The following is a 19,759-nucleotide window of genomic DNA, read 5'->3' on the forward strand; positions in this document are numbered from 1 at the left end:
TGCCTGATCTACATTCACATATAGAACAAAGATGAGTTACTCAGTGTCTCTTTGCTCATAACCATGTTCAATTATCACAGGTTTCCGTTACCAGACATCGCAGAGTAGTCAGTCAAGGCTTCTCTGACATGGTGAGGATATTACAGGCCTCAGGATTTCGGTTACTGCAGATGATGGAACAAGCAGAGAATCAGATGGCGAAGAATACAAACAGCCAAGACCAAGAAGAAGGGCTTACAATGCACTGTGCCCAGGTCGTTCCAGATCAGCAGCAGGATCAGCTTGTGACTGTGGTACATGTCCGCCATACAATAAGACTGCACTAATACTTTATTTATTATCAGTATAAAATGTATGAAAATGATAACATTATATTATACATCCAATTATTCATTTATGCAGCAGGAGGAACAATCCACATTTCAGGAACTACATTGGACAGGATTGTATGCGGCGGTCTCTAAGTTTAAACAGTCTCTACAAGGATTGTGCGCTGACCACATGGGCAGACTTGTGCAACAAGGTGAATAGAAGAAATTAACATTTATGAAATGGATCTTGTGGTGGGTTAGGATAATGAATCTGTTATGTGTATCACGGTGGGTAATGTGAGACAGATGATATAACAGAATGTCATACAGTAGGTGCTCAACAACAGATAAAGGATAATTCTTAAAGGGAATCTGTCTCCAGGATTCTCCCCAAACTATTTATACGTGTATGTAGCTCTGTCAAAGATAAGTCCAGCAATACCTTTACATGGCTTGTTCACTCCTCCATTATGGAGAAATCAGCGTTTGAATTGATATGCAAATGAGGCTGTAGACTTGAAGCCTCTGTCATTCCAGCTCTATTCCCCTCTGCTTCACCTCCTCTGGCAGCACTGACAGCCTCTATGCTGTGTCAGCCATCAGTCACACAGGAGGCAGTGCCATAGGACAGGGAGTAGAGCTGGAGTGGCAGAGACTTCAGATCTACCATAGATATTTGTATATCAATTCGAACATGAATTTCTCAGTAACGGAGGAACAGACTGGCCATGTAAATGTATTGCTGGACTTGTCTTTAAAAAGGGTACAGGCACATATAAATAGTTTGGCATGTGAAATCTTCTCTTTAAGCAAAAGGTTTATGCACATGGCAAATCTGAGTGCATGAACTCTGTAAAGCAGCAAACAAGGGTTTTTCCCACCAAATAGATTTATCACCTATACACAGGTGGTTGTGAGACCACTGGGACCACCACCACTATTCCTGAAGACAGGGACTTGTAACCTAAGTCAGCTACTGTAGTAAGGGCAAATCTATAGCTAAACTAATTGAAATCATGACATTTCATAAATATATAGAACATACAATGGTTATAGTTTTTCCATTTTATATTTTCTGACATGTTCTTCACGTATGGTCTTTTCTATGTAACAGTGTGGACCACACGCACCAGCTATCCAATATTGCCACCTAAGCTCTGGGGAAGTCCGTTACCCCCATTGATGCCACGGGTACGAACAGAGTTTCTCCACTGTAAGACGTTTACTATTTCTGCATTACTTCTATCCGTGACTACCTCAAACATGGAATTAACTAAATAAGTTTCACTTACTCTCTCATTTGCAGATTTGCGGGATATCAGCCTGGACCCTGACACTGCCCACAATAACTTGTGTCTTATGCAAGCCAACTGCAGAGTCCTGTGTAAACTGCAGCCTCAAGCTTATCCAGAAAATACAGAACGGTTTGATCATTATACACAAGTATTGGCCAGAGAGTCAATGGCTCAAGGTCGCCACTATTGGGAGGTTCATCTCTCTGGAAATCGTGTAAGCTTGGGTGTTACATATCAAGGCATCTGTCGTAAGGGTCACCAAAGCGTCTGTCTGGTGGGGAGGAACTCACACTCTTGGTGCCTGGAGTGGAGCAGTACACGTTGCTATGCCTGGCATGATGGTCAGAGAATTTTGGTAGCCACTGGGCAGCAGGAAAACCTGGGTGTCTTTTTGGACTGGGATGAAGGAACTCTCTCCTTCCATGAGGCATCAGATGACATGCCACTTCTTTACCGCTTTCGTGCTTCATTTATCCAGCCTTTGTACCCCATCTTCTTCATCAGCTGGAATTCTGTTGTGTCCATTGGAGCAGGAACAGCAGTACAGCGCAGTGCACACAACAAGCGCTTTCAAAGGCAGTTTTCAGCAGAGTTCTAATGAAAACCATTGATTTCTGGATCTACCAGTCTAAACCAATTAGTATTTCAATTAGTTGTCACTGACATAACTAAAGTGGTTACAGTGGTTGTAACATTGCCTGGCTCTGGTGAATATCCTATGGTCCCTTTGCCACTAGAAAGGGCATACTTTCCATAGGTCCACTTTGTCTTCCATGCCATGTTTTCCTTCATTACCTCTCTAACCTCTTCCAGTACCATGTTTTAAGTTTTGACACTTGTATTATTTCTATAGCTTTACAACATTCCAGAACTGGTCATAGACCACAGTGAGTCTGTTAGCAAAGAATGACTGTTTAAAACAAGTAAAGGTGCTCAGTGCACCCTTGGTGTGGCCAGGCCAAACTTTTAAGAGCACCTTCCCATCTATTTGTATTTCCTCTATCTTCACCCCCCTTTCTTTGATTGGCAGGTCTGGCGTTGTAGAGCCAGAGAAGGGTAGGGATAACAAGAAAACAAGTAGGTGGGAAAGTGCACTTAAATGTTTGGTCACGCCAAGGGTGCACCGAGCTCCTGTACTTGGTTTGACTAGTTATTCTGTGATGACAGACTGCCCTTAAGGACCTCATGCACATTAGAGAAAAGTCACCCAAGCTCATCTGCTACCGACCATAATTTGTATGGATGCCTATTCACACTCCCCCCAACAGATGATATCAGAGGAGAAAATAATGAGGAAAGCTGAATTTCAATGCACTCTCAGGATATAGGCCATCAACAAAGATGACTGATTATTGCTAACTCATTCTGGTCGTTGAAAGTACATGCACACTTGACCAAGCCAAATATCCTGGTTCCTTTGTGCGGGAACTGGGAGTAGGGTGACCAACATCTTAGGTGTATGGGAACTTTTACACTCCATGCTATCCAGTGTCTGCAACATTTATTTTAAAGTTACATGTTAAGCATTCTTGAATAGGATTGGGAGTCATTGAACCTGTGTGCAGAAATGGGGTCTCTGCAATCTGTGCATTCAGTACAGTTCTTCCATGATAACCAGTGGTAAAGTACCAGTTATAATATACATCAGGTCCTGCACCAATGTCACCGCTCACTCTCCTTAGACTGGCGAGCTCTTTGCTTACGGAGCTTGATGAACATAGCAGCTTCTTTTTCAGAACGGCGACAGTCAAGAAGTTGCAAGATGCGATCCCCTGAGAAGGAGACAACACATTGTTTAGTACTTATCAACAATGGCTTGAAAACAGGAAGAAATCAGTGATGTCACAGTGATGTTGTCCGTGTTTCTGATGGGTTAGCTGACCACATTCCTGAGCATTAAGGGAAGCTTTCTAGTTTAGTTTGGCTCACTGTCCGTCTCTACAACTAATGTTCCCGGTCTATTTATAAGATACTGTTTGTTGCAGTGAGAGTGTCCTGCTGCTTTAACCAGGAAGAATCAGATGTAATCCACAGGAGGATCAAGCAAGTGTTTAATTTCCCTGCAGAACCACCACAATGAAAATGTAGTGTTACATGTTGCCCATTAAAATCAGTGTGCTGGCATTGTGATGCATAGACATGCTTGATCCTAAAATACAGGCAAATCTTTGAGGTTCTGTAGGTTTGGCTGATTGATGAAGGTCCTAAATTTGGGACCCCGTCTATTAACTCTGAATGCCCTAATATAGCATTTCAGAGTGTGTTTTCTAAACCAGACCACCCCTTAAGTAAAATGACAATTTCCAAACAAACATCCTTCTGTCATAGGAAATAAGGACTCTTAAAACAATATGTATAATCTAATACAAAAGCTTCTCATTCATTTGTAAAAGAAATATAATAAACTAAGTTATATGATATTGAAACAATGTAATTAATGTACAAACATTCCTTTACCAAACATCTTCAACAGGTCATGTCCTGTAATTCACTGTGGTTTCATACACACTCCAATCACACTTTTATCAGAGGCGTATCTAGGAGGGGCAGGTGGAGCATGGGCAATCTAAGGTGTCTGCCCGGCGGCTGCATTCTGCCGTTCCCCTAACTGAAAGTCAGCCGTTCTCTGAGCCGGCTATCAAGCTGACAGCTGGCTCTGAGATCACATGACCTGACTCATCGGCGTGCAAACAAGATTGTTGGTATATGCTTCAGTGGAGCTGAAGACACCGACGACTTAAGGTACCTTCACACTAAGCGACGCTGCAGCGATACAGACAACGATGCCAATCGCTGCAGCGTCGCTGTTTAGTCGCTGTGTGGTCGCTGGAGAGCTGTCACACAGACCGCTCTCCAGCGACCAACGATGCCGAAGTCCCCTGGTAACCAGGGTAAACATCGGGTTACTAAGCGCAGGGCCGCGCTTAGTAACCCGATGTTTACCCTGGTTACCATTGTAAAAGTAAAAAAAAAACCACATACTCACATTCCGGTGCCCGGCGTCCGCTTCCCTGCACTCCTCCTGCATCCTGTGTCAGCGCCGAACATCTCCGGCATCTCCCACAGAGCACAGCGGTGACGTCACCGCTCTGCTTTACGGCCGACACTTACACAGGATGCAGGAGGAGTGCAGGGAAGCGGACGCCGGGAACCGGAATGTGAGTATGTGTTTTTTTTTTTACTTTTACAATGGTAACCAGGGTAAACATCGGGTTACTAAGCGCGGCCCTGCGCTTAGTAACCCGATGTTTGCCCTGGTTACCAGTGAAGACATCGCTGGATCGGTGTCACACACACCGATCCAGCGATGTCTGCGGGAGATCCAGCGACGAAATAAAGTTCTGGACTTTCAGCAACGACCAGCGATCTCACAGCGGGATCCTGATCGCTGCTGCGTGTCAAACACAACGATATCGCTATCCAGGACGCTGCAACGTCACGGATCGCTAGCGATATCGTTTAGTGTGAAGGTACCTTTAGTGAAACGGATTGGAGGGAGATTTACTGAAACTGGGGAGGTGAGGGGGTAGAGAAGACTTAGTGAAATGGGGGGAATATTTAGTGAAATGGGGCGGGTGGGGAAAATTTAGTGCAACGAGGGTGGTGAAGATTTCATATAACAGGGGAAGATTTGAGGACACAGCTTGGGGAGCAGGAGAAATTTCAGGAGACAGTATTAGGAATAAGGTGGGAGATGGTGGTCATGTATGAGGAAACACTATGGGGGGATGGGTGCGGACACAGAATGAGTAGCGATGAGGAAATGTATGAGGAAACAGTATGAGGGGTGATGGGTGCAAACATGGTGTGGTAAGTGGGGAAATTGGTGCAGACACAAAATAGGGATGGTAGGTGCGGACACAGTATGGGGAGCGAAGGGAAGAATGCATGCGGACACAGTATGGGGAGCGAGGGAAGGGATCGGTGCATGTACAGTATGGTGAGCGAGACGATGGGTGCATACACATTATGCTGAGTGGGGGGATGGATTCGGACACAGTATGATGAGCGAGGGGGAAAGTATGCAGACACAGTATGAGGAGCGAGGGGGAAAGTATGCAGACACAGTATGAGGAGCGAGGGGAAGAATGTATGTGGACACAGTATGGGAAATGAGGGTGATGGGATGAGTGCGGACACAGTATGGGGAGTCGGGGGGATGTGTGAGGAAGCAGTATGGAAAGCGATGGGGTAAATATATGAGGAGACAGTATAGAGGAGAAAAGTATGTGTGGGCATAGAATAGAGACTGAGTAGTGTGATGGGGTGTAGCACGGGGGTCAGTGTAAGAGCACAGCCACAAGGATACAATATGCCAAGGAGAGGGAGTGTGATGAGGGGGCATAGTATATAGACTAGGCCCTATAGGGGGGACACTGTCCTCTCACACTGTGTGAAGAGGGGGCCCAGTATGGAAAGGAGGGGGAAGGATGGAGGACATGTACCATAAGAGGGACAGTGTGTGGGTTATATTTTGTGCAGGGAATATAGTGAGGGGTAATTATTTATTCAAAAGCTCAGCATAAGGCAGATATTTCTATTCAGGAGCATTATAATGACTGCTATTGTTAAGAGCATCATGTGGGGATGTGCTGTAAAAGACTGGAAAAAATGGAGGTCTGTAGAGAGGAGCTGTGGCTGTGAAAAGTCATCATAGCATCTTGTACTCTCATCAGTACTATGGTTCCGGTATAGTTCGCAGCCTGATGATGACTGATAGCAACAACTCCCAGCATCTCCTTACCATTGATAAGGAAAAAAAGATCATCCCTGCGCTGCCGCAAGAAGAATTCCAGAAATTGTAGAGGTTTGAACGTGGTTTATTCTACGCGTTTCAGGGTTCAGATGACCCCTTCATCAGGACAGACCAAAATATTGTACAAGAGTCATAGGTATACAGGGTTTAAGTGCACGTCAGCATTTGAAAGCAACGCCCAATGGATCAGATGACACCCAGTGTCAGAGTTCAGGCTCATCAGGAAGTTCACATGACAAGATTAAAAATCATCAAAGAAATACAAATTGATATCTTACACATTTAGCCTTATTTTTGTTTGTAGGATAACAAAATAAAAAAGAGAGAAAAAAAAAAAAAAAAAAACACAGTCTCACTTAGAGTAGAACCGAACTCACATCAAAAAAATGAAATAAATTCAGAGGTGAAGGCATTTACTTTGAGCTACTAGGATGGACTCTTGGAGAACGCAGATTGCCAGTGTTGAACCATATTTAAAATACTTTTTTAATAATAAATATAAAAATCTTTTTTTTATTAAAAGTGGAAATGTGTTTGTCAAATTATTTGGGGGTATGTTATACCACAAAAAGAAGTTATCTTAAATGAAAAAGGAAATAAATATAATTGAAACAACCTAATAATTCAGAAAAGGGGAGTTAAAACGCTGGAGCATACACCAAATGAGGATCTGCTCCAGAAAATAAAAAAACACGCGTCCCTGCTTCTTCCAGCGCTGCATATTCTTCCTGTACTGAGCGGTCACATGGTCCCGCTCATTACAGTAATGAATATGCGGCTCCACCTCCCATAGAGGTGGAACCGCATATTCATTTCGGTAATGAGCGGTAACTGTGACCGCTCAGTACAGGAAGAAGATGCAGCGCTGGAAGAAGCAGGGACACGCAGGGACCGCGCCAGCAGTAGGTGAGTATACAGCGCTGCGCAATATTTACCGCTCCTCGTTCCGGTGCGGCTCCGTCATCAGCGTCCTCTGGCTGTGACGCTCAGGTCAGAGGGCGCGGTGACGTAGTCAGTGGTAGTAGTCAGGGCACCTCTGCTGAACGTCAGTGCTGAAGACGGAGCCGCACGTGGAGCAGGTAAATATTGAAAGTGCCGGGGGTCCTGAGCAAAGAGAGGCGAGTATGTGATTTTTTTTTTTTATCGCAGCAAAAGCATATGGGGCAGTGACTATACGGAGCATCTGTATGGGGCCATAACGATTGTGCAGCACTATAAGGGGCAGTGACTGTATGGAGCATCTTATGTGGCCATAACGATTGTGCAGCACTATAAGGGGCAGTGACTGTACGGAGCATCTGTATGGGGCCATAACGATTGTGCAGCACTATAATGGGGCAGTGACTGTACGCTGCATCTGTATGGGGCCATAACGATTGTGCAGCACTATAAGGGGCAGTGACTGTACGGAGCATCTGTATAGGGCCATAACGATTGTGCAGCACTATAAGGGGCAGTGACTGTACGGAGCATCTGTATGGGGCCATAACGATTGCAGCACTATAATGGGGCAGTGACTGTACGCTGCATCTGTATGGGGCCATAACGATTGTGCAGCACTATAAGGGGCAGTGACTGTACGGATCATCTGTATGGGGCCATAATGATTGTGCAGCACTATAAGGGGCAGTGACTGTACGGAGCATCTGTATGGGGCCATAACGATTGTGCAGCACTATAAGGGGCAGTGACTGTACGGAGCATCTGTATGGGGCCATAACGATTGTGCAGCACTATAAGGGGCAGTGACTGTATGGAGCATCTTATGGGGCCATAACGATTGTACAGCACTATAAGGGGCAGTGACTGTATGGAGCATCTGTATGGGGCCATAACGATTGTGCAGTACTATAAGGGGCAGTGACTGTATGGAGCATCTGTATGGGGCCATAACGCTTGTGCAGCACTATATGGGGCAAGTGACTGTATGGATGATCTTATGGGGCCATAACGTTTGTGCAGCACTATATGGGGCAAGTGTCTGTATGGAGCATCTTATGGGGCCATAACGTTTGTGCAGCACTATATAGGGCAAATATCTCTATGGGCATCTTATGGGGCCCTTATTACCCTTTATGCAGGATTATATGGGGCATATTTTGTATGGAGCATCTAATGGGGCCCATCAAACTTTATGGAGCATTATATGGGGCTCCTGATTCAATATGGATATTCAAAAACACTTAACCTACTGATGTCTCAATTAATTTTACTTTTATTGGTATCTATTTTTACTTTTGAAATTTACCGGTAGCTGCTGCATTTTCCACCCTAGGCTTATACTCGAGTCATTAAGTTTTCCCAGTTTTTTGTGGCAAAATTAGGGGGGTCGGCTTATACTCGGGTCGGCTTATACTCGAGTATATACGGTATATATAACACATGGAGATATGAAGAAAAAGGTTAATATGTATATATCACTATTGAGTAAAACCGATAATATCCATTTAGAAGCATTAGAGAAAACACTCAGAAAGGTGTAAATGTAAAGACAAGCAGAAAAGGATTAGGAGCCACAGAGAGGATCACTTCACTAGGAGTGAGAGAAAATGGGCACATCTGATCAATTCATGGAGAGTCCAGAGGACAAATGCTCCCCCAGTCATATGGAATAAAGCTGATGGGTTCAAGCGACAGCAGAGCGCAAAAAAGGGGTTCCACATATTTTACTGAACGACCCTATATTGAATAAATTCCTTCCTAGGAATCCCTCTATCACATTCCAAAGGCTCCCAGTCGCCTGAAAAGAAATATTAATGCTAATGAGGTTACAAATAAGGGCATATTAGGTTGTTTCAATTATATTCCTTCCCTTTTTCATTTAACCCCTTAAGCCCCGAGGGTGGTTTGCACGTTAATGACCGGGCCAATTTTTACAATTCTGACCACTGTCCCTTTATGAGGTTATAACTCTGGAACGCTTCAACGGATCTTGGCGATTCTGACATTGTTTTTTCTTGACATATTGTACTTCATGTTAGTGGTAAAATTTCTTCGATATAACTTGCGTTTATTTGTGAAAAAAACGAATATTTGGCGAAAATTTTGAAAATTTCGCAATTTTCCAACTTTGAATTTTTATGCCCTTAAATCACAGACATATGTCACACAAAATACTTAATAAATAACATTTCCCACATGTCTACTTTACATCAGCACAATTTTGGAACCAAAATTTTTTTTTGTGACGGAGTTATAAGGGTTAAAAGTTGACCAGCAATTTCTCATTTTTACAACACCATTTTTTTTTAGGGACCACATCTCATTTGAAGTCATTTTGACGGGTCTATATGATAGAAAATACCCAAGTGTGACACCATTCTAAAAACTGCACCCCTCAAGGTACCCAAAACCACTTTCAAGAAGTTTATTAACCCTTCAGGTGTTTCACAGGAATTTTTGGAATGTTTAAATAAAAATGAACATTTAACTTTTTTTCACACAAAATTTATTTCAGCTCCAATTTGTTTTATTTTACCAAGGGTAACAGGAGAAAATAGACCCCAAAAGTTGTTGTACAATTTGTCCTGAGTACGCTGATACCCCATATGTTGGGGTAAACCACAGTTTGGGCGCATGGCAGAGCTTGGAAGCAAAGGAGCGCCATTTGACTTTTCAATGCAAAATTGACTGGAATTGAGATGGGACGCCATGTTGCATTTGGAGAGCCCCTGATGTGCCTAAACATTGAAACCCCTAACAAGTGACACCATTTTGGAAAGTAGACCCCCTAAGGAACTTATCTAGATGTGTGGTGAGCACTTTGACCCAACAAGTGCTTTACAGAAGTTTATAATGCAGAGCCGTAAAAATAAAAAATCGTATTTTTTCACAAAAATTATCTTTTCACCCCCAATTTTTTATTTTCCCAAGGGTAAGAGAAGAAATTGGACCCCAAAAATTGTTGTGCAATTTGTCCTGAGTACACTGATACCCCATATGTGGGTGTAAACCATTGTTTGGGCGCAGGGCAGAGCTCAGAAGGGAAGGAGCGCCATTTGACTTTTCAATGCAAAATTGACTGGAATTGAGATGGGACGCCATGTTGCGTTTGGAGAGCCCCTAATGTGCCTAAACATTGAAATCCCCCACGAGTGACACCATTTTGGAAAGTAGACCCCTTAAGGAACTTATCTAGATGTGTGTTGAGCACTTTGACCCAACAAGTGCTTCACAGAAGTTTATAATGCAGAGCCGTAAAAATAAAAAATCATATTTTTTCACAAAAATGATCTTTTCACCCCCATTTTTTTATTTCCCCAAGGGTAAGAGAAGAAATTAGACCACAAAAGTTGTTGTGCAATTTGTCCTGAGTACGACGATACCCCATATGTGGGTGTAAACCATTGTTTGGGCGCATAGCAGAGCTCGGAAGGGAAGGAGCGCTATTTTACTTTTCAATGCAAAATTGACTGGAATTAAGATGGGATGCCATGTTGCGTTTGGAGAGCCCCTGATGTGCCTAAACATTAAACCCCCCCACAAGTGACACCATTTTGGAAAGTAGACCCCTTAAGGAACTTATCTAGATGTGTTTTGAGAGCTTTGAACCCCCAAGTGTTTCACTACAGTTTATAACGCAGAGCCGTGAAAATAAAAATTATTTTTTTTTTCACAAAAATGATTTTTTAGCCCCCAGTTTTGTATTTTCACAAGGGTATCAGGATAAATTGGACCCCAAAAGTTGTTGTCCAATTTGTCTGGAGTACGCTGATACCCCATTTGTGGGGGGGACCACTGTTTGGGCGCATGACAGAGCTCGGAAGGGAAGGAGCGCCATTTAGAATGCAGACTTAAATGGATTGGTCTGCAGGCGTCACATTGCATTTGCAGAGCCCCTGATGTACCCAAACAGTACAAACCCCCCACAAGTGACCCCATATTGGAAACTAGACCCCCCAAGGAACTTATCTAGATGTGTTGTGAGAACTTTGAACCCCCAAGTGTTTCACTACAGTTTATAACGCAGAGCCGTGAAAATAAAATTTTTTTTTTTTTTCACAAAAATGATTTTTTAGCCCCCAGTTTTGTATTTTCACAAGGGTATCAGGATAAATTGGACCCTAAAAGTTGTTGTCCAATTTGTCCTGAGTACGCTGATACCCCCTATGTGGGGGGGAACCACTGTTTGGGCGCATGACAGAGCTCGGAAGGGAAGGAGCGCCATTTGGAATGCAGACTTAAATGGATTGGTCTGCAGGCGTCACGTTGCATTTGCAGAGCCCCTGATGTACCCAAATAGTACAAACCCCCCACAAGTGACCCCATATTGGAAACTAGACCTCCCAAGGAACTTATCTAGATGTGTTGTGAGAACTTTGAACCCCCAAGTGTTTCACTACAGTTTACAACGCAGAGCCGTGAAAATAAAACATATTTTTTTTCCCACAAAAATGATTTTTAGCCCCCCAAATTTTTATTTTCCCAAGGATAACAAGAGAACTTGGACCCCAGAAGTTGTTGTTCAATTTGTCCCTAGTACGCTGATAACACATATGTTGGGGTAAACCCCTTTTTGGACGCACGGGAGAGCTCGGAAGGGAAGGAGCACTGTTTTACTTTTTCAACGCAGAATTGGCTGGAATTGAGATTGGACGCCATGTCGCGTTTGGAGAGCCCCTGATGTGCCTGAACAGTGGAAACTCCCCAATTCTACCTGAAACCCTACCCCTAACCTCACCCCTAACCGTTTACTGAACATTTTCTGACAGTCATAAGTGCCACGTGTATAAGTGCCACGTATATAAGTGCCACGTATTTAAGAGCCACGTATTTAAGTGCCACGTATTTAAGTGCCACGTATTTCAGTGCCACGTATTTCAGTGCCACGATATTTCAGTGCCACGTATTTCAGTGCCACGTATTTCAGTGCCACGTATTTCAGTGCCACGATATTTCAGTGCCACGATATTTCAGTGCCACGATATTTCAGTGCCACGTATTTCAGGCACTGAAAAATACGTGGCACGTAAATACGTGGCACGTAAATACGTGGCACTTAAATACGTGGCACTTAAATACGTGGCACTTAAATACGTGGCACTTATATACGTGGCCACTGAAATATCGTGGCACTTATATACGTATATACGTATATAAACGTATATTTCAGTGCCACGTATTTCAGTGCCACGTATTTCAGGTTAGGGGTAGGGTTAGGGGTAGGGTTAGGGTTTTTTGTTTTTTTCTTGTTTTCTTGTGTTTTTCTATAAAAACGCATGCGTTTTACCGTGTTTACATGCATTTTTTCACACATGCGTTTTTTAAAAAAAACGCATGCAGATAAAAACGCAAGTGTGAAACCAGACTAAAAGACGCTTTTTATAGCAAAAAAGTTTTTGCGTCTCCACATTTTGAGACCTATAATTTTTCCACATTTTGGTCCACAGAGTCATGTGAGGTCTTGTTTTTTGCGGGACGAGTTGACGTTTTTATTGGTAACATTTTCGGACACGTGACCATTTTTTATCACTTTTTATTCCGATTTTTGTGAGGCAGAATAACCAAAAACCAGCTATTCATGAATTTCTTTTGGGAGAGGCGTTTATACCGTTCTGCGCTTGGTAAAATTGATAAAGCAGTTTTATTCGTCGGGTCAGTACGATTACAGCGATACCTCATTTATATCATTTTTTTATGTTTTGACGCTTTTATACGATAAAAACTATTTTATAGAAAAAATAATTATTTTGGCATCGCTTTATTCTGAGGACTATAACTTTTTTATTTTTTTGCTGATGATGCTGTATGGTGGCTCGTTTTTTGCGGGACAAGATGACGTTTTCAGCGGTAACATGGTTATTTATATCCGTCTTTTTGATCGCGTGTTATTCCACTTTTTGTTCGGCGGTATGGTAATAAAGCGTTGTTTTTTGCCTCGTTTTTTTTTTTTTTTTCTTACGGTGTTTACTGAAGGGGTTAACTAGTGGGCCAGTTTTATAGGTTGGGTCGTTACGGACGCGGCGATACTAAATATGTGTACTTTTATTGTTTTTGTTTGTTTTTTTTAGATAAAGAAATGTATTTATGGGAATAATATTTTTTTTTTTATTATTATTTATTTAGGAATTTATTTTTATTTATTTTTTACACGTGGAAATTTTTTTTTTTACTTTTTTACTTTGTCCCAGGGGGGGACATCACAGATCGCAGATCTGATAGTGTGCACAGCACTCTATCAGATCTGCGATCATACTTTCATCGGAGCAGGCTGCAGCTTTCATCTGCAGCCTGCTCCGACCCGGAAGTGCTCCCTGCAGGACCCGGATACAGCCCCTCGGCCATTTTGGATCCGGGGCCTGCAGGGAGAAGACGTTCGGTACGAGGTGAGTACATCACCTTGTACCGATCGTCTCAGGGAAGCACGCAGGGAGCCCCCTCCCTGCGCGATGCTTCCCTGTACCGCCGGTACACCGCGATCATGTTTGATCGCGGTGTGCCGGGGGTTAATGTGCCGGGGGCGGTCCGTGACCGCTCCTGGCACATAGTGCCGGATGTCAGCTGCGATATGCAGCCGACACCCGGCCGCGATCGGCCGCGCTCCCCCCGTGAGCGCGGCCGATCGCGTATGACGTACTATCCCGTCACCGGGAATTAAGGCCCACCCCACCTCAACGGTATAGTACGTCATACGGGCTTAAGGGGTTAAGATAACTTCTTTTTGTAAAAGAAAAAAGGAATGTAGTCAGCTTACCGGTCTTAGACGAAATCCCCAGACCTGCCAACGCCCAGCACGGTTCGGGGTGAGCGCCCACAGCAAATGAAGACAAACAGAGAAATGATCCAGCTGGAAGTGGAGGCAGTTCAGACTTTGTGAGACTTTATTAGACAACTAAAGCGATAAATAGTTCTTCAAAAAGAAAAATGTTTACATAGCAAACACCTGGCACACCAGTGAGGAGGATCAACGCGTTTCAACTAAGAAGTCTTACTCATGATCTGATGAGATCATGAGTAAGACTTCTTAGTTGAAACGCGTTGATCCTCCTCACTGGTGTGCCAGGTGTTTGCTGTCATGATTCCCAATGGCAGGGACTTAGGCAAAAAACGGACAAGCTCTAGGAAGGATGGTATCTTAGGTAACCGCGATACTGAACCTAACACGCAACTAAAAATAGCCAGGGGGTGTGCCTACGTTGTCTCTAGACACCTCGCGCCAGCCGGAGAACTAACTACCCCTAATAGAGGAATACACAGACCTGACTTGCCTCCAGGGAAACCCCAAAGGTTATAGTAGCCCCCCACATATAATAACGGTTAGGTAAGAGGAAAACACAAACGCAGTATGAATATAGATTCAGCAAAGCGAGGCCCTCTGACTAGATAGCGGAATATACCAAAGAGGACTTCGCGGTCACCTCAAAACCCTGAACAGCCATCCTGGAATTACCTTAACTCCGTTGTCAACTCATGACACCGGAGTAGCAATTCCAGATCACTAGAGCTTCCAGCCGCACGAGATATGAAAATGCATGCTGGACAAAACAAACACAAAAGCCAAAGATTCAACTTAGCTGACTTGCAGACTTGGAGCAGGAAGCAAGCAACAAGGTGCTCTGATAACATTGATTGCCGGCACTGCAATGACTGGGAAGCCAGACTAAATAGGAGACTCCCAATTTCCTAATGGAAACAGGTGCACTGGAAAAAACAAGACACCAGTCAACCAGTACCACCAGTAACCACCAGAGGGAGCCCAAAAACAGAATTCACAACAGTTTGCTATGTAAACATTTTTCTTTTTGAAGAACTATTTATCGCTTTAGTTGTCTAATAAAGTCTCACAAAGTCTGAACTGCCTCCACTTCCAGCTGGATAATTTCTCTGTTTAACTTCTTTTTGTGGTATAACATACCCCCAAATAATTTGACAAACACATTTCCACTTTTAGCTATACAGTGATCACCTGCGCTAAGCTGGGGTTTTTTGGAGACGAAAAAAGTGCACAGTGAATGCAATATATAAGGAAAGGCAGCAATCTGGCACTACTCAATTATCATACAGTGTTGTTGAACTAATTTCTACTTATTGTAGACAGGATGCTGTGCTGATAAGGTCAATGGAATATGGACGCTGGTTGTCAATTATCAGATAACGTGGTTTATATGCTGAAATAAATAAATTAATGTTATTTGTTACCAGCGTACATAGAAATATCATGCATATATATCATAAAATGTGGTTGAATTTACTTACTAGTACCGACACTGATGATGCGACCTGCATGTAGACAACCCGTGCTTAGTGGGGGATAGTGGTCAGCTTATGGATAAAGCTGCATGCAGGTTATGGTCCAAAAACTCCAAGCTACATGTGGTTACGTGCCGACTAGACAAAAATTGATCGAGGCTGGACCAGTCTAGTCAGAATGTGGCCAGAAGTAAACAAATTGCATACTTGTGCTTACATGAATGTACACTCTTGCCACCGGCAAGGGAGAATCCTAACGGTATGCAGTGCATGTTATGTGAGAATTCAGAAGCCTGCGATCACCTAGAGTGACTGCAGACTTTCATGTCAAACCTAGGCGCACTCTTTAATTATAGAAGAAGCCCTGTAGCCAATCCTAACAGTGTGTAATATTCTCACTGTCAGGATTCAACTCTGCTTGCAGGCTCCAGCAGTCATCACATGGCCATTTCACTCATATGCGATTTTCATACTTACAGTCACGTGACAACGAGCTTTTCTTCCTGTGTCTCTCCGTTTTTCACTGAACATTGAGAGAATTACGGAGAGCAGCTCGTTAGCATGTGACTAAGTGTGCAAATTGCATATGTGCTTTGGGGTGGGGGGCACCAAACGGAATTATTGCCCCGGATGCTGGAAAACCTAGATACATCTCTGCTTTTATTAATTGGATGAAGGATTGATATTGGCCAACATGCTGACTGATCCATGTGTTCTGTGCATAGTCAATGGTGATATAGACTTTTTGGGTCCGTAGAATCCCATTAATCTACAAATGCATGCCATATGGTCTGCCGAGCTGTATATGAGAGTATAAGGCCGTGTTCAGACAACTGTAATAGAAAAAGGGCCAGTAGCATCCATAGTTTGTGGATGTGACCTCTCCGTCTGTTTGTATGGACGGGTGCAGGAGCTGCTTTTACATTGCATTATTCTGGTCCACAAAACAATGCAAAGCAGTGCATGCAAATTACTGGTCCAAGTGGGAAATCGGCCATGTGTACTGGCTCACTGGCTATAATGGGTGCGTGTGCTCTGTGTGCGGTCCGTGACACCCACAGACAGAACTTGGACCGATTATCAGCTGGTCTGCATGAGCCCTGAGATATTGTGCACAGAAAACAGTGATAATAAGCATCACATAGGAGGTGTTTCAGATGTTATAGTCCAAAAAATATAGGTGTAAACAATGTAAAGCATCCACTGACCATTAATTTTTGGATGAGTTAAGGCTACTCGCATTTGAGGGATATTAGCTACAGGATCATTTATCTCCTCCTTTAATCCAGGAACGTCTAGAAGCGGTAAAAACGCCTCTCCCTCTAATTCATTAGAAAGAATAGCATCATAGTCAAAGACCGTCAGCAAGAGACAAGCTCCTGGAACTTCGCACTGCTCTGGGGTCACCAGGCTGGGGGAAGAGAAAAGAGAACATTACAATCAGAAGTTTCTAATGTCAGGGTAGCTGATGGCTCTGTTCACATATTCTAAAAATTGGATTGAAAATGTAATTTTTTTTTACATTTTCCATGAGAATTTGACTGTGTATTTGCTGCAAAATGTATGTTATGCATTGCAGTGAAAATTCAAAGAATTGAAAACTGTACCACATGTCAATTTTTGTGATATTTGTCAGCAGGATGTGGATAGGATTTGTTCAAACAGAAGTCACTTAACAGAGTAGTGCACTGAAGTTTTTCCACCCACAAATCTGGATGAAAAATTTGCACCATATCCATAACTTGTGAACATGCTGTGTCTCCTGTAGTACCTGTTGTAGGCGCCCACCATATGGTATACGGTCACACCAAGTACAAGTGACTATACCAAATAATGCTTGATTATTAGCATCATACAGTATGGTGCCCATGAGAGGATCTGTTAAATTATTGCCATATACATTACTTAGTAAAGTCCAAACAAAAAATTGGCAAGGCGGTGCTCTAATAGCAGTGGAGCAGTGTCCTGCAAATTCTTTGCTCAACTCTATTAGGCCTCATTCAGACATATGTGATTTTTCTCATACATAAAAACATGGAGAGTTGTTCATCAGTGTTTTAGATCGGAGTTTCATCAGTGTTTGGTCTTTGGGTCAGGTTTTATCATCAAGGTTTCATCAGTGATTTTCAATCAATGTCAATCACGGACAGCACATTGATTGCACATTGATGACATCCTTGTGTTGTCCATGATTTTCATGGACCAATAGGCTTGTATGGATACATTTAATTAGTGATTCAGAATAAAAACCAACATGTCTCCGTGATTTTTTGGACCATGGGTAATGGGTTTGTGTCCACCTACATGACACACATAGACATTTACAAGTAAAGATTGTGCACACTTACAAGTCAAAGGTCTCATCATAAAGAGGATTTAATTCATTCTTCTTGACTTCTGTAGATCGTGGCTCCACTGCCGGAAAAATGTGTTTAGGCTCCAATGTCAACTGAATAAATGGATCACTGCTGCCTGAGCACAGGAATAATGAAAATAATGCTAAATTGATTATTTCTTAACACATAACTGATCATTGGTTGTTAAGATTAAACTATACATGGGTATTAACAAACATTACTAATACATGACATTTTGGTCACTTCACGCCCCAATGTATTTCCAGACTCATTTGCATATACCTTCAAATGTGATATTTGAGTGCTGTGGGACATAACGATATCATGTGTTTTATATTTTAGACAGCTAAAATGTGAGGCAGATGAGTGTATTTGTGTGCTGGACTTACCATTAGAGTCCAGAGGGAGGAGATTCACTGCATTAAGGATCTCAACGTGCAGTTTCTGCTCTGATTGCCGGTAGCTCACTTTTACTGTAACTGCTCCATACTTTTCTGCAGTGGAACCCTGCTGCAAGTAGTTAAGAAATAGAAATATAGATATATGTACATTTATGTACGGTATATATATTATCTCTATCTATCTATCTATCTATCTATCTATCTATCTATCTATCTATCATCTACCTATCACATGTAAAGCGCCATGGAATAAATGGCGCTATAATAATAAATAATATCTATCTATCTATCTATTTATCTACAGTGGATTTAAAGAGTCTACACTCACACTTGTTTAAATGCTAGGTTTTTGTAAGGCAAAAAAATCATATAAAGAAGAATCTATGGTTGCATATGCAGCGCCCCAGAGTCCTGGTCGTTGCAGTACTGATGCCCCGCCGCTAAGGGGGGGCTATGGTACGTCCGATGGCACTGAAGGAGTTCAGCTGACCAGGTATCAAAGACACCAATACACTTCACAGTCTGGCCTCCAGGGGGAGCAAAGGGTGCTATGTATTAGGCCACTCCTCACAGTCTGGTAAAACTGGGGGTTAGATAGGAAGTTAGACAGAAGCTGACTGGTTTGGAGCCAGGCAACATCCTGTGGCAGAGGGTGTTGCGGGGGAAGATTCAGAGGGATCCCTGTCAGGGGTGGGATCCTGACAGAGGCCTAGCGAACAGAGAGAACGTTACGGGACCGCGCCTGCACGAGATAGCGGCGGTGCCCTAAGAAAGGACAAGAAGCGAGGTTTATTGTGCTGAGTGAGAAACGAGATCAACGCAACAAGGAGAAACACCAGTAGGAGTCGTGCTATAAGACGAGGCAACATCCTACTGAGGCGCGTAGCCGGTGGCCGGAACGCCGAGGAAGTATAGAGCTCCAGGCCTAACTTCAAACCTACGGCAGGACAGTCAGTTATAGGCGGGCTGTTTCACCCAAATCACCTAAGAAGACATAGGGGGCAACAACAGGAGAGGGGCGACACTAGGGTCCCGGAAGAACTCCGAGCCTACCCGTCATACGGGTGCGTCCTAGCCATATCATCTGGGGGACGAAGAAGAACATCAGAATCGAGTTGTGAGGGAACTTCAGAAACAGACACAACAGTTGTGGGGACTATCCCGTAAGCACAGCAGGGGAGGACCACAACACACAAGCGCTAGAAGGTAGGCACAGATTTCCACCTGCAAAGGGAACTCTGGAGGTGCCATCGGACCGGCCGGACTTGCGCAGCCTGGTTAACCGTATTCCGGACTGAGGATCCTGGAGCCTTCAGTAAAGAGGTAAAGAGACTGCAACCTGGTGTCCTCGTTATTTACTGCAGCCCGCACCACTACAGCATCACCACCCACACCTTTCATTGGGCGCCCCTCAGCAGGGTCACGGACCGGGTCTAGCCACCGTGACAAC

The 19,759-nt window shown here is 43.4% G+C and overlaps 2 protein-coding genes across 4 annotated transcripts in view; one reads left to right on the forward strand and one right to left on the reverse strand.

The window, feature by feature from the left end:
• The window catches only part of TRIM47 (tripartite motif containing 47), a 37,612-nt gene extending 35,283 nt beyond the window's left edge, over positions 1–2,329 (forward strand). For both annotated transcript variants that reach the window (XM_077251797.1, XM_077251798.1), the window contains exons 2-5: positions 81–293; positions 403–523; positions 1,426–1,524; positions 1,618–2,329. In XM_077251797.1, the coding sequence (XP_077107912.1) occupies positions 81–293; positions 403–523; positions 1,426–1,524; positions 1,618–2,204 (1,020 nt within the window). In that variant the 3' untranslated portion in view covers positions 2,205–2,329. The remainder of the gene's footprint in view (positions 1–80; positions 294–402; positions 524–1,425; positions 1,525–1,617) is intronic.
• A 761-nt stretch (positions 2,330–3,090) lies between these two features.
• The window catches only part of UNC13D (unc-13 homolog D), a 136,585-nt gene continuing 119,916 nt past the window's right edge, over positions 3,091–19,759 (reverse strand). For both annotated transcript variants that reach the window (XM_077251796.1, XM_077251795.1), the window contains exons 30-33: positions 18,298–18,418; positions 17,900–18,023; positions 16,760–16,962; positions 3,091–3,378 (exon numbers count right to left, since the gene is read on the reverse strand). In XM_077251796.1, coding sequence (XP_077107911.1) covers positions 3,269–3,378; positions 16,760–16,962; positions 17,900–18,023; positions 18,298–18,418 — 558 coding nt within the window. In that variant the 3' untranslated portion in view covers positions 3,091–3,268. The remainder of the gene's footprint in view (positions 3,379–16,759; positions 16,963–17,899; positions 18,024–18,297; positions 18,419–19,759) is intronic.

Source organism: Ranitomeya variabilis, chromosome 4, assembly GCF_051348905.1.
Source record: "Ranitomeya variabilis isolate aRanVar5 chromosome 4, aRanVar5.hap1, whole genome shotgun sequence".
Lineage (NCBI taxonomy): Eukaryota > Metazoa > Chordata > Amphibia > Anura > Dendrobatidae > Ranitomeya > Ranitomeya variabilis.